General features: G+C 48.6%; 1 protein-coding gene across 1 annotated transcript; it reads left to right on the top strand.

Annotated features, from left to right (window-relative positions):
- Positions 1-490: 490 nt before the first annotated feature.
- LOC148068982 (cytochrome P450 3A27-like) lies at positions 491-11,402 on the top strand. The gene is made up of 13 exons (XM_087802440.1): positions 491-608; positions 785-878; positions 1,183-1,235; positions 2,095-2,194; positions 2,328-2,441; positions 2,576-2,658; positions 2,993-3,135; positions 8,138-8,262; positions 8,420-8,504; positions 9,728-9,888; positions 9,952-10,178; positions 10,367-10,529; positions 10,651-11,402. Exons 1-13 carry the CDS (start codon positions 538-540, stop codon positions 10,720-10,722), a joined length of 1,491 nt encoding a protein of 496 aa, XP_087658566.1. The 5' UTR covers positions 491-537; the 3' UTR covers positions 10,723-11,402.
- The last annotated feature ends 3,338 nt before the right edge of the window (positions 11,403-14,740 follow it).

Raw genomic sequence — 14,740 nt, 5'->3', positions numbered from 1 at the left:
GTTTATTATTTTTAGAACCAATCTATAATATTATATCCATATTTAGTGTCTAAAGTTCAGATTTTAAAAACACGATGTGATCATTTGAAACATTTTATTAATATAAAAATCTACAGAACGTAAAATAGCAACATATAATAAATATACCTATGTTTATAATACTTTATTCATTTCTTACAGACGTAAAATTAAGATGTACAGTATCTATATATTTGATTTATAGAGTTAAATAGGAATATAACGAGTAATTCACACATGAAAATGAAATTAAAATATATGTGATTAGTGAGTATTTTTATTGTAATTGTAATTATTAAGTGATACCCTTTAGACACGTTTTACTGATGTCTTGCTCAAATAAATATTGTAAAAAAAAGAGTACATATTGAAGAATAAGAATAAAAACGAACAACATTAGGAAACTGGATTAAATGGTGATTTGGTTAAATAACAGTCCGAGACTCCGCCCATTGAAGTGTGTTGTTTCCTCTTCGTTTCTTCTCCGGGAGAGAAAGAGTGAAAAACACTCTTTTCAACATGTTCCCTTTTGACCTGTTTTCAGCCACAACATGGACTTTACTGGCAGTTTTCGTCGCGTTGTTTTACTTGTAAGTTTAACTTTGTTTTTCTCTGGATCGTTTGTGGCTTTGAGCTGATGTTGCAACGAGTTGACAGAGAGTTGTGCGACAATAACACTGTCGTTATAATATCGTTATAATGTCGTTTGTTATGACAAATACTACACGAAATATTACCTCAATAATGAGACTAATACCAACAACAGGTATGGAGTTCTTCCTCATCGCTTTTTCAAAAAGCTGGGGATTCCAGGACCAAAACCTCTGCCTTTTCTGGGGACTTTGTTGGGATTTAAAAAGGTAAGATCTCCCTTTTACTTGTTACTCACACTGTCGTCATGTGACCTTTTAACCTCTTCATAAAGTTAAAACTGTGTTCAGTTATATAATCTATATTTTCATAGGACAATTAAAGACTAACTTTTCATACCTTTTTCAAACATATTGAAAAATAAATCCATTAGTTATTATATATACTGTATATATATATATGTTTTTATAATGATGATATATGTACTGTCTAGTTCGAGAAATCAAGAGTAAAAGTAAGATATTAAACCATGTGTCGACTGTTTTAATCTTTTAATCTGTTTTTTTCTTCCAGGGATTGTACAGTTTCGACAAGGAATGCTACGACAAGTACGGTGACTACTGGGGGTGAGTCGTCTCTCCACGCTTAGGAGTTTAGGAGCAACAGTCTGGAAGGATTTCTCTCCTCTGGTCCTGAAGTTCAGGAACCATCAGTAGATTCTGATCCACAGACCTCAGAGCCCGAGCTGGGGTGTAAGTCTGGATCAGATCACTGATGGAAGGTCTGACCATGAATAGATCTGAAAGAACCAGAATTTTAAAATGATCCTGAAAAGAAACTGGCAGCCAGTGAAGAGTTTGAAGGAGAAATGTGAGTTCTTCTACTAGAGCGGCTCAGAATTCTGGCTGCAGAGTTTTGTATGAACTGCAGACGAGACAAATCCTTCTGGTTTAGACATGAAAATAAACTGTTACAATAGTGTAAACGACACAAACACATGGATTATAAAATCCATATCATGTTGTGACATCATTTTCCTAAGTTTAGAGATTTTTCTCAGTTAAAACAGTTTCTGGTCAGTTTTGTTCAGTGTGGAACAAGAGACATGTCTTTGTCAAATACAACACCCAGGTCTCTCAGGCTCAGTTTGACAGACTGACCTAAGTCACCCAAGTAAATGTTGAATCTTCCTCTCCAAGACACAGTAAGTTCCTCATCATGACCATGTTTTACACTTATTACTTTATAAAGTTGCTCTAAAATCTGGGCGAACAAGAGGTTACGAGAGTCCATTATGGCATAATAATGGCTTCACTCCTCGACACGTGTGACAATGACATCCACTGTAAGTGGAGACATTTTAATCACTTTATTTATTAAATTAAATGAGGTTAAAAAGTGAAAACACTAAATAAAATAATTAAATATACATATAACACTGTAGATCTACCAGCAGATAACTTTGCCCTCTGCTCTTGTCTGCAGGTTGTATGATGGGAGCTCCCCAACTTTGGTCGTTGCTGACCCAGAGATGATAAAGACAGTGATGGTGAAGGAGTGCTACAGCGTCTTCACCAACCGCAGGGTAGGTCCACATCTCCTCAAATGAGTCTCCATGGACCGTGATGTTTGCCGATGATACGGGGGTTGCCTGAAGAGCAGCTCAAGTGCGATTCGTCTCTGGTGTCCGTCGAGTCATTTCTGTGTCGTTTTCTCAGGAGAAAAACATCGCTGGACCGATGGAAGACGCCATCACCAACGTCAAAGACGACCACTGGAAGAGGATCCGCAGCACGTTGTCGCCGTGCTTCACCAGCGGGAAACTCAAACAGGTGACCAGGAGGTCCTCGCGGCCGCTGGAGAAACCAGTGCGACCCTGAGACCCTGAGACCATATTTTTACACAGTATTATTTTCATGTGTTTTAAAGATTCATGTCTACATCAATATTTCTTCTCTCCTTTCAGATGTTTCCTCTCGTCACAAAATATTCCGATCGCCTCATTGAGAGTCTGGGAAAAATGGACTTGGAGTCTGTGGATGTCAAACAGTATGTTCATGGATCACATTGTGTTGGTTTTTTTGTGTTTAGAAATAACCCTTTTTATATAATTAACCCTGAAGAATCTGTTTCTTGTCATTAACAACAGGTTCCAGCGACTCACAAGTAAAAATGTTTGTCTGTAAAAACTACTATGATGCGTTCAAAGTCACCTTCTCATACTTTATAGACATGTCCAATGTGAGGACAACTCTTTTTAAGGGACCAAACATACACGTTTTCACAATCTTTGGGGGCTCGTGTACCACAACACTGGGACTGACCCGATTCAAATGTATTGTTTTTCTGTCAGAAAAGTGTTTTTTTTCGTCTCTCCCTCTAGGTTTATGGGGCCGTACAGTCTGGATGTCGTGACCAGTTCTTCCTTCGGTATCGAGGCCGACTCCATCAACCAGCCGGACTCCCCGCTCGTAGTGAATCTCAAAAAGATTCTGAACTTCAAGGCTTGGCCTCTTTTCCTCATCTGTACGTCACGTTTCCCACGCAAACAAACGCATCACTCACCGATGGTTAGGCATCATGTGTTTAACGATGCTGAACCCAAGAGCAGACAGAGGCGATGTTCAAGGGAATACAAAAAGGGTTTATTGAATAGGAGGGGAGCAGGTAGTGGATGAGGAAGCCGGAGGGAGAGCGAGGTGGGCGAGCTGGAGTGAGTGATCCGGGTAACTGCAGGTAGAGGAACAAAAGGTTAGGGGGAGAGAGAGCTGACGGAGACTGGCTTAAGGCGAGAGACATGGAAGGTGGGGTGTACGCGCATGGGTGGAGGCAGCTTGAGTGTGACAGCTGAGGGGTTGACGATGGAGACAATGGGGAAAGGACCAACAAAACGAGGGGTTAGCTTCTTGGAGCCAGTCTTTAAGGGGAGGTCCTTGGAGGACAGCCACACCTGTTGGCCCACCCGATAGGCAGGAGTGGGAGCCCGGTGGCGGTCGGCAATGCGCCGGTTCTGCTCGGTGGAGCGCAGCAGAGCGGAGCGTGCAACCCTCCACATCTTGCGGCAACGGCGGAGATGGTGTTGAACCGAGGGGATGGAGATGTCCTCCTCCTCGGCGGGAAACAAGGGTGGCTGGTACCCCAGGGAACATTCGAATAGGGACATGCCGGTGGTCGATCCAAGAGAGATGGTCGCTCCATGCAGAGGGGTTGCGCGCAGCCACACAACAAAGTGCGGTCCCTAGGTCCAGGTTAGCTCTCTCAGCCTGCCCATTCGTCTGTGGTTGGAATCCTGAAGACAGGCTGACAGAGGCTCCAAGTGCTCGGCAGAAAGCCTTCCAAACTTGGGAGATAAATTGGGGGCCACGGTCGGAGACGAGGTCAGTGGGAATCCCGTGGAGGCGGACGACATGCTGCACAAGCAGCCGGGCAGTATCGGTGGCAGTGGGGAGCTTGGGGAGGGCAATGAAGTGAACTGCCTTCGAAAATCTGTCAACCACCATGAGTATCACAGTGTGGCCCCTAGAGGGAGGAAGACCGGTCACAAAGTCAAGGCCGATGTGAGACCAGGGCCGACCAGGAACGGGAAGGGGGCGTAACAGACCAGCAGGAGCTTGATGGGAGGACTTGGCCCGAGCACAAACCGTGCAGGCGAGCACGAATGCCCGAGTGTCAGCGTCCATCGATGGCCACCAAAAGTACCTCTTCAGGAGGGACAGGGTGCGGACCACGCCAGGGTGACAGGCAAAGCGCGATATGTGGACCCACACCAGAACTTGGGAGCGTACCGCACTGGGGACGAAGAGACGGTTAGGAGGAGACTTGGGCCTCCCGGATGAGGGACTCGATCCCCCAGGTGACGGCAGCGATCCTGAAGCAGGAAGGAGAGAGGATAGTGTCAGGGGAAGCCGGTGCGTCCTCCGGGTTGAACTGACGAGAGAGGGCGTCAGGCTTGACGTTACGGGAACCCGGACGGTAAGTGAGGGTGAAATTAAAACGCCCAAAAAACAGGGACCATCGGGCTTGGCGGGAATTAAGGCGATTCGCTGCCTGGATATAGGACAAGTTCTTGTGGTCGGTGCAAACCACGAACGGTTGTTCTGCCCCCTCAAGCCAGTGGCGCCATTCCTCCAACGCCAATTTCACAGCCAACAGCTCTCTGTTACCCACATCATAGTTGCGCTCAGCAGGTGCCAGCCACCGAAAGAAAAACGGGCAGGGGTGAATCTTCTCGTCAGAGGCAGAGCGCTGGGACAGGACCGCCCCCACCCTCGTGTCAGACGCATCTACCTCCACGATGAATTGCCTGGAGGGGTCAGGTTGGATGAGAATGGGGGCAGACGAGAGAAGTCTTTTGAGATCAGAGAAGGCAGTCTCCGCCTCGGGTGACCAGGCAAATGGGAGTGCAGGAGAGGTGAGACGAGTGAGAGGGGCTGCAACCCTGCTGTAGTTACAGATGAACCTCCGGTAGAAATTTGCAAACCCCAGAAACTGCTGCAGTTTCTTGCGGGAATTGGGGATGGGCCAGTCTGTCACAGCACTGACCTTCTCGGGGCAGGTCCTCACTTGCCCACTCGCTATGATGAACCCAATGAAGGATGCAGAGGTGACACTGAACTCGCACTTCTCGGCCTTTACATACAGTTTGTTCTCCAACAGCCGCTGAAGAACTTGTCGGACGTGCTGGCAGTGCTCCTCCTGGTTCCGAGAAAAAATAAGTATGTCGTCCAGATAGACAAAAACTGAGCGGTTGAGAAAGTCCCGGAGGACGTCATTTACGAGGTTCTGCAACACAGCAGGGGCATTAGAGAGACAGAAGGGCATGACCAGGTATTCAAAATGGCAGAGGGGGGTGTTAAAAGCAGTCTTCCACTCATCCCCTTCACGGATGCTCACCAGGTGGTAGGCATTGCGTAGGTCCAATTTCGAGAAGACTGTAGCGCCCTGCAGTGGCTCGAATGCGGAACTGATGAGGGGCAGGGCATACTTGTTCTTGATTGTAATGTTGTTGAGTCCTCTGAAGTCGATACATGGACGAAGAGACTTGTCCTTTTTGGAGACGAAAAAGAAACCAGCACCAACAGGGGAGGAGGAGGGTCTTATGAGGCCAGCCGAAAGAGAATCTTTGATATACTTCTCCATGGCCTCCCTCTCAGGCCGGGACAAGTTATACAGGCGACTACTAAGGTAAGGTAAGGTAAGGTAAGGTAAAACTTTATCGATCCCTCAGGAGGTCTCCTTTGGGAAATTGTTTACTGGGCAAGGGGGCGCCGGGGAGGAGATCAATGGGACAGTCATAGGGGCGATGAGGGGGCAGGGTGAGCGCATGACACTTACTAAATACCTCCCCTAGGTCATTATAGGCTGGGGGAACCAAGGAGAGGTCGGGGGTACCTGGGGCGAGGAAACACCTCCCTCTGCTGGAGGCAGAGCAGATTGAAGGCAGGTGGAATGACAGAAGGTGCTCCAACCAACCACCTTGCCAGACGACCAGTCGAAATGGGGGTTGTGCCGCTTGAGCCAGGGGTAACCCAGGACCAGAGGGGTAAGAGGAGACCGGATGACATGAAAGTGAAGTTTCTCATGGTGATTACCAGAAACAATGAATTCAAGGGGCTTGGTACGATGAGTAATAAGGGCCAGGTGGCGGCCATCTAAAGCATTAGCGTTTAGGGGCGAGGGTAATTGTTCGAAAATAATGCCAACCTGAGATGCGAACTTGGCGTCAATGAAGTTTTCGTCCGCTCCCGAATCCACCAGGGTGGATACCGGCAAGGGACGTCCGAGGAACAGAAGAGTGGCATCCAGGAGAGAGCGTGAACCGAGAGGAACGGGGACGGAGGGGGGGTGGCTCAGCAGGGCCCCGAGTCTCACTGCTGGGCCTTGTCTTTTGGCAGTGACGAACAGGTGGAGATGAGATGTCCGGGTTGTGCACAGTACAAACACACTCCGGTCCTTAAACGACGGGACCGCTCAGCTTCGGTGAGACGAGTGCGCCCCAGCTGCATGGGTTCCTTTTCGGGCACGGCACATCTCACAGGGGCAGAGGGGGTAGCTCTCGGGAAGTGTGGGGAATAGGAAGTAGAGAGTGCTGGGGGTACGGGACTTCCTGTCTTCTCCCTATGCCGCTCGTGTAGGCGATTAACCAGCCGGATGGAAACGGAGATCATTTCGTCCAGAGTCTCAGCCTCTTCCCTAGTAGCCAGCTCATCCTTGATCGACTCACTGAGACCGGAAAGAAAAAGCCCACGTAGTGCCTTATCGTTCCAGCCCGATCTTGCTGCATAGGGCCTGAACTCTACGGAGAACTCAGCTACACTGCGGGAGCCCTGGCGTAAGGAAATAAGGCGTTTGGCGGCGTCCCCTCCCTCCATGGGGTGATCAAAAACCTTCCTCATTTCCGCAACAAAAAGATCAAAATTATCACTGACTGGGGAATCACTGTCCCATAAAGCTGAGGCCCACGCTAAGGCATTACCCTTAAGTGACCCCATAATGTAAGCAATCTTAGCCCTTTCAGTGGGGTAGGTGAGGGGTTGTTGGCTGAAAACTAGGGAACACTGGATCAAAAAGGCCCTGCACGTACCCATGTCCCCAGCGTAGCGTTCAGGCGCAGGAATGAGTGGCTCTCGGGCTCGTGGCAGGTTTGTTGGGGAAGTGGAGGCAGGCGGAGGAGTCGTAGGCAGTGGGGTTTTCGGTGTGTGGGGAACCAATGCGTCCAATTGTGCGCCCATCTGAGTTACTCGGGTAGCGTTGTTCTTGAAGGCTTCCATAGCGTCCCGGAGGGCTTGGCTGTGCTCGGCAATCTGAATGCCTTGAGCGGCGAGAGCTCCGTGGACTTTGGCCATGTCCGCTGGGTCCATCTTGGCCAGATCGTTCTGTAAGGTTTAACGATGCTGAACCCAAGAGCAGACAGAGGCGATGTTCAAGGGAATACAGAAAGGGTTTATTGAATAGGAGGGGAGCAGGTAGTGGATGAGGAAGCCGGAGGGAGAGCGAGGTGGGCGAGCTGGAGTGAGTGATCCGGGTAACTGCAGGTAGAGTAACAAAAGGTTAGATGTGATCCAAAAAACAACAAGAGACTAGAGTTAGAGAGCGAGGTAGCAAATAACACTGAGCCAGGCACGTATAGTTACCACGGTTGTGCGTAGTACGATCTGGCGCCGATCGCGGGGAATCCAAGGATTTATGAAGGGGGTTGATTGGGGATCAAGACCAGGTGAGCAAGATTGAAGATGAGGTCCATGTGTGAGGTGAGACGACAGGGGAAGTGGCAGACCAGGAGGAGGAGAACACAGCAGACTGCTGTGACCACAACATCATGAGGATGGTGGGGTGGGGGGTGGTGGGGTTGACTCAAAACTCAACTCAACTTTGAGAATGACCAACAAAATCAGAGAGAAAAACACATACATAGACATACATAAAAACAACTCAAACAAATAAGCATGACCTGGATGAAGGAGAACCTTCACGGACGTGCTACATGCAGGAAGTCGTTTTAACAGCCACTCACTATTTGTGTGTTCAGTTATGTTTCCTCGCGCTCGTCACCTGCTGAAGTTTCTGAAGATAGACTTCATGAACCTTCAGAGCATCAACTTTTTCTACGACATCATCAAGAAGTTAAAAGAGGAGCACCATGCCGACAATTTGGTGAGTTTTTGTCCTGCGATAAAGAGTTTTATTTTAGTTTCATACTTCATTTCTATCATTGATTTATGTTCAAACCACCTACGAAAGTTTCCAGCTTAGTCTTATTTGCTTGTCTTTTGGGAAAAATGTTTCCACATTGTATCCTTGTGTCACACAGAGTCGGTCAGACTTCCTGCAGGTCATGATAGAGAATGAGATTCCAGATTCCACTGTCAGTGACAATCAAGAGCAACCCAGTAAAGGTACGAGTCGTCAAGTTGTGTTTTTAATTTTAGCATAGCAGCTAATACAAAGCTAACACACCAGGTAGAAATGAGTTTCAATTGTTTTTGTTCTGATAAAACGGATGTTTCGGGTCATTAAGCAACAGGGTACGTGCAATGATGAGTTTATCCTCCATGTGGAATTTCCCCTCAGCACATGAGTCACTGTGTAGTCTGACTTTTGATTGGCTGCCGCAAATTGACGTGAAGTACAAGTACAGACGCATAACTGACGCAGCGTCAACACTGGACGTAAATCTCTTGGTGGGAACCCTTCTCTAGACTAAAACGATCAAAACACGGAGTCCGTTCCAGTCGTTCATTCGCCGATTCAAGTCAAACAAAATACAAGCTTTACGATCGATCGGACACACTTTCTCCCGGTGACTGTACAGGTCAATAGCCTCGGGCAGAAAAGGTCCCGATATGTAGAAACATTGCTATATTTAAGGCGAATTTCCTGCCCAGGGGGTCGTCCTTTCCGGCCAAATGGTTATTTCAAGTTCCCTGTGTCCCGATCCCCCGTAGAGAGAACTTCCTAATTTGTTTTCTTGTAATCTAATCATTCAAATGTTCTCGGGTGGGGGTTTCCGTCTTTTAGCCCCCCTTTCCCGGGTGTGTCTTGCTTCGTTCTTTGATCTACAATTTAAGGTGTGATTTGCAGATAAACATATGTTTTAAATAACCGGTGTCGTATCTAATTCTGATCCGAGCTTGTCTTGAAAGTGTGAATCAGTCTGGAGTGGAATGTTGATTGTTAATGTGTAGTCAAATGTTTAAGCTCTTAGTTCAAGCGAGTAATTCATACTTTATATTTTGATTATCTTATAGCATTAATTTAGGTATGGCATATACGTATAGTGTATTATCATTTTAATCTAATATCTTGGAGAAATTTAACTTTAATACCGAGACGAAGAAAACATGGACATGTTCACTGAGACAGTCAGACCACAGTGGCAGTAAAACTATGTGACTGTCAAACAAAGTCCTGACTCTATAATGATTCAGCAAAAAGTGAAAGGCTTGTTTCATAATGTGAGGTCATTTTGTCGTTTTATTGCTAAACAACTCTTGAAGGTGATTGATGTTTACCTGTGTGAGGGTCAAATGAAACATCTGTACAGATTGAAATATAAACAAGACCTGTTGACGACACTATTGTTGGACTTTGTCATGGTTTGATGGTCCGTCTGTTTCAGGTTTGACCGAACACGAGATCCTCACTCAAGCTTTCATGTTCATTTTCGGAGGCTACGACACGACCAGCACCACCGTCACCTTCGTTCTTTATCATCTGGCGACGAACCCGGACAAGTTGAAGATCCTGCAGCAGGAAATCGACGCCCGTTTCCCAAAAGAAGTACACGTTACTCTCTCTCTCTCTGAATGTATTGTGACCTCTGACCTCACTCTTCACGTCCAGGCTCCAGTTTCCTACGATGGTCTTCTCGACCTCGAGTACCTGGAGCAGGTCATTTCCGAGTCCATGCGTCTGAGCCCCACTGCACCACGACTCGAAAGAGCCTGCAAGAAAACCATCGAGATGAACGGACTCACGGTTCCCAAAGGAACCATGGTTGGTATCCCTGTGGCGCTGCTGCACAGAAGCCCCAAATACTGGACCGACCCGGAACGATTCCTTCCAGAGAGGTGAGAGAGTTGATGAGCTTATCTTGAAATATCTTGAACGGTTCTCTGTAAACAGTTAGTGTTCAGCCTTATTTAGTTTTGTCACAATCACTCATTTTAAACCCAGGAATGTTTACATTTAGGAAAAAATAAGTACTTTATTAACACAAAAATGACTATAACGTGTTACAAAAACGCTAAACCTACAGGTTCAGCAAAGATGGCGGCGAGGAGGTGAACCCGTACGTGTACATGCCCTTTGGACTCGGACCTCGGAACTGCATCGGCCTGCGTTACGCACAACTGATGCTTAAGGTGGTGATGGTTCGCCTGCTGCAGAGTTACTCCTTGGAGAGCGGCAAGGACACGATGGTAACACAAACACACACACACACACACACACACACACACACACACACCCCCACACACACACACACACACACACAACCTGTTGTTTGTGTGTTTCACTGACTCTCACCAACGTCTTCCTCAGATCCCGCTGGCGTTCGACTGGACGTCCAGACCCGTGAAGCCCATCAAACTGAAGTTCATTCCCAGACACTAGACCAGTGGTTCTTAACCTGGGTTCGATCGAACCCTAGGGGTTCATTGAGTCGGTCTCAGGGGTTCGGCAGAGCTTCCACCGCTGAGGTCCGGACACACCCGAATTATCGTATAAATTCATGATGACACGCCGCGCTTGGCCTTCACTGACTGCAGATGATCATGCTGTTTGGCCAATCAGTGCTGCGGTGAATTTAGTGCTCAGTAGTCAAAGTACAACTTTCTTTGTTAATACTTTAATCCATACTAACTATGTTGGGAAAAAGAAGAAAGTGGTCGAATATGTACAACATGGATTCATATGTATACGGAATGTGATGGGAGTGAGCGTACTATCTGCATGATTTGCAACGCCAAGTTGAGCAACTCTAGTCTCGCACCGGCAAAACTAAAGGAACACTTTAGACGGGGAATACAGAAACATATCATATACTTATCTATGTCTAGAATTTAAAAAAAAAAAATCATATTTTATTTTTCACTAAAGAGGGGTTCGGTGAATGCGCATATGAAACTGGTGGGGTTCGGTACCTCCAACAAAGTTAAGAACCACTGCACTAGACGTTGTAGAGCATCTTTAAGAACCATATTGTTGTGACCTCACCTGCCGTTTTAAAATGTGTCTCCAATGAAAAAGACACTGATTCTATTTTTGTAATTCCATTAAATTTCTTTAACATCCCTGAATCATCGTCATATCTTGTCGCTCCAGTTCTGTATCCGTTGACAGTTTTGGTCCGACTCTCGCTGGTCCCCGTCTGTCCATGTCATTATTTATGCCACTAGAAATAGAAGTAGTACTAGTTGTAGTAGTAGATTTAATTTTTTTGTAACAGTTTCACTACTTGTAGCAATATCATCAGCAATAGTACTAGTACATGTGTAAGTAGTTTAAAATTGAACTGTTGTGTTTAACGATGCTGAACCCAAGAGCAGACAGAGGCAATGTTCAAGGGAATACAAAAAGGGGTTTATTGAATAGGAGGGGAGCAGGTAGTGGATGAGGAAGCCGGAGGGAGAGCGAGGTGGGCGAGCTGGAGTGAGTGAGAGGAACAAAAGGTTAGATGTGGTCCAAAAAACTACAAGAGACTAGAGTTAGGGAGCGAGGTAGCAAATAACACTGAGCCAGGCACGTATAGTTACCACGGTTGTGTGTAGTACGATCTGGCACCGACCGCGGGGAATCCAAGGGTTTATGAAGGGGGTTGATTGGGGATCAAGACCAGGTGAACATGATTGAAGATGAGGACCAGGTGTGAGGTGAGACGACAGGGGGAGTGGCAGAACAGGAGGAGGAAAACACAGCAGACTGCTGTGACCACAACAGTACCCCCCCCTCAAGGGACGCCTCTAGGCAGCCTGGGCCTCTTTGGGTGAGCCCGATGGAAGTCACGGATGATGGAGGGGTCGAGGATGAGACCCCGCGAAACCCAGCTTCTTTCCTCTGGCCCATAACCCTCCCAATCCACAAGGTATTGATGCCCCCTGCCCCGACGACGAACGTCCAACAACCGCCGGACTGTGAAAGCTGGGTGGCTGTCAATCAAACGGGGAGGAGGGGGGAGGGGGGGGAGAGAGAGCTGACGGAGACTGGCTTAAGGCGAGAGACATGGAAGGTGGGGTATACGCGCATGGCTGGAGGCAGCTTGAGTGTGACAGCTGATGGGTTGACGATGGAAACAATGGGGAAAGGACCAACAAAACGAGGGGTTAGCTTCTTGGAGCCAGTCTTTAGGGGGAGATCCTTGGAGGACAGTCACACCTGTTGGCCCACCCGATAGGCAGGAGCGGGAGCCCGGTGGCGGTCGGCAATGCGCCGGTTCTGCTCGGTGGAGCGCAGCAGAGCGGAGCGTGCGACCCTCCACATCTTGCGGCAACGGCGGAGATGGTGTTGAACCGAGGGGACGGAGATGTCCTCCTCCTCGGCGGGAAACAAGGGTGGCTGGTACCCCAGGGAACATTCGAATGGGGACATGCCGGTGGCCGCACAGGTCATGGAATATTGGGCATTCTCGATCCAAGAGAGATGGTCGCTCCATGCAGAGGGGTTGCGCGCAGCCACACAACGAAGTGCGGTCCCTAGGTCCTGGTTAGCTCTCTCAGCCTGCCCATTCGTCTGTGGTTGGTATCCTGAAGACAGGCTGACAGTGGCTCCAAGCGCTCGGCAGAAAGCCTTCCAAACTTGGGGGATAATTTGGTGGCCACGGTCAGAGACGAGGTCAGTGGGAATCCCGTGGAGGCGGACGACATGCTGCACAAGCAACCGGGCAGTCTCGGTGGCAGTGGGGAGCTTGGGGAGGGCAATGAAGTGAACTGCCTTCGAAAATCTGTCAACCACCGTGAGTATCACAGTGTGGCCCCTAGAGGGAGGAAGACCGGTCACAAAGTCAAGGCCGATGTGAGACCAGGGCCGACCAGGAACGGGAAGGGGGCGTAACAGACCAGCAGGAGCTTGATGGGAGGACTTAGCCCGAGCACAAACCGTGCAGGCGAGCACGAATGCCCAAGTGTCAGCGTCCATCGCTGGCCACCAAAAGTACCTCTTCAGGAGGGACAGGGTGCGGACCACTCCAGGGTGATAGGCAAAGCACGATGTGTGGACCCACACCAGAACTTGGGAGCGGACCGCACGGGGGACGAAGAGAGGGTTAGGAGGACCGTTACCCGGATCCGGTTCGGTGACTTGGGCCTCCCGGATGAGGGACTCGATCCCCCAGGTGACGGCAGCGATCCTGAGACAGGAAGGAGAGAGGATAGTGTCAGGGGAAGCCGGTGCGTCCTCAGGGTTGAACTGACAAGAGAGGGCGTCAGGCTTGATGTTACGGGAACCCGGACGGTAAGTGAGGGTGAAATTAAAACGCCCAAAAAACAGGGACCATCGGGCTTGGCGGGAATTAAGGCGCTTCGGTAAGGAAATAAGGCGTTTGGTGGTGTCCCCTCCCTCCACGGGGTGATCAAAAACCTTCCTCATTTCCACAACAAAAAGATCAAAATTATCCCTAACTGGAGAATCACTGTCCTATAGGGCTGAGGCCCACGCTAAGGCATTACCCTTAAGTGACCCCATAATGTAAGCTATCTTAGCCCTTTCAGTGGGGTAGGTGAGGGGTTGTTGACTGAAAACTAGGGAACACTGGATCAAAAAGGCCCTGCACGTACCCATGTCCCCAGCATAGCGTTCGGGCGCAGGAATGAGAGGCTCTCGGGCACGTGGCAGGTGTGTTGGGGAAGTGGGGGCAGGCGGAGGAGTCGTAGGCAGTGGGGGTTCCGGTGTGTGGGGAACCAATGCGTCCAATTGTGTGCCCATCTGAGTGACTCGGGTAGCGATGTTTTCGAAGGCTTCCAGAGCGTCCCGGAGGGCTTGGCTGTGCTCGGCAATCTGAGTGCCTTGAGCGGCGAGAGCTCCGTGGACTTTGGCCATGTCCGCTGGGTCCATCTTGGCCAGATCGTTCTGTTACGTTTAACGATGCTGAACCCAAGAGCAGACAGAGGCGATGTTCAAGGGAATACAAAAAGGGGTTTATTGAATAGGAGGGGAGCAGGTAATGGATGAGGAAGTCGGAGGGAGAGCGAGGTGGGCAAGCTGGAGTGAGTGATCCGGGTAACTGCAGGTAGAGGAACAAAAGGTTAGATGTGGTCCAAAAAACTACAAGAGACTAGAGTTAGGGAGCGAGGTAGCAAATAACACTGAGCCAGGCACGTATAGTTACCACGGTTGTGTGTAGTACGATCTGGCGCCGACCGCGGGGAATCCAAGGGTTTATGAAGGGGGTTGATTGGGGATCAAGACCAGGTGAGCATGATTGAAGATGAGGACCAGGTGTGAGGTGAGACGACATGGGGAGTGGCAGACCAGGAGGAGGAAAACACAGCAGACTGCTGTGACCACAACATGAACATTGAATTGAATATGTAGCAACAGTAGCTAATAATGGTTGAATTAGTAATTAGTAGTTACTAACGATAGTAGTAGTACTAAGAGGAAGTGTTGCCGTAGTGATGGTGTATTATTCACGTCA

This window comes from Callionymus lyra, chromosome 11, assembly GCF_982586985.1.
Source record: "Callionymus lyra chromosome 11, fCalLyr1.hap1.1, whole genome shotgun sequence".
NCBI classification, from domain to species: domain Eukaryota; kingdom Metazoa; phylum Chordata; class Actinopteri; order Syngnathiformes; family Callionymidae; genus Callionymus; species Callionymus lyra.
This window is presented reverse-complemented; position numbering and strand designations above follow the sequence as displayed.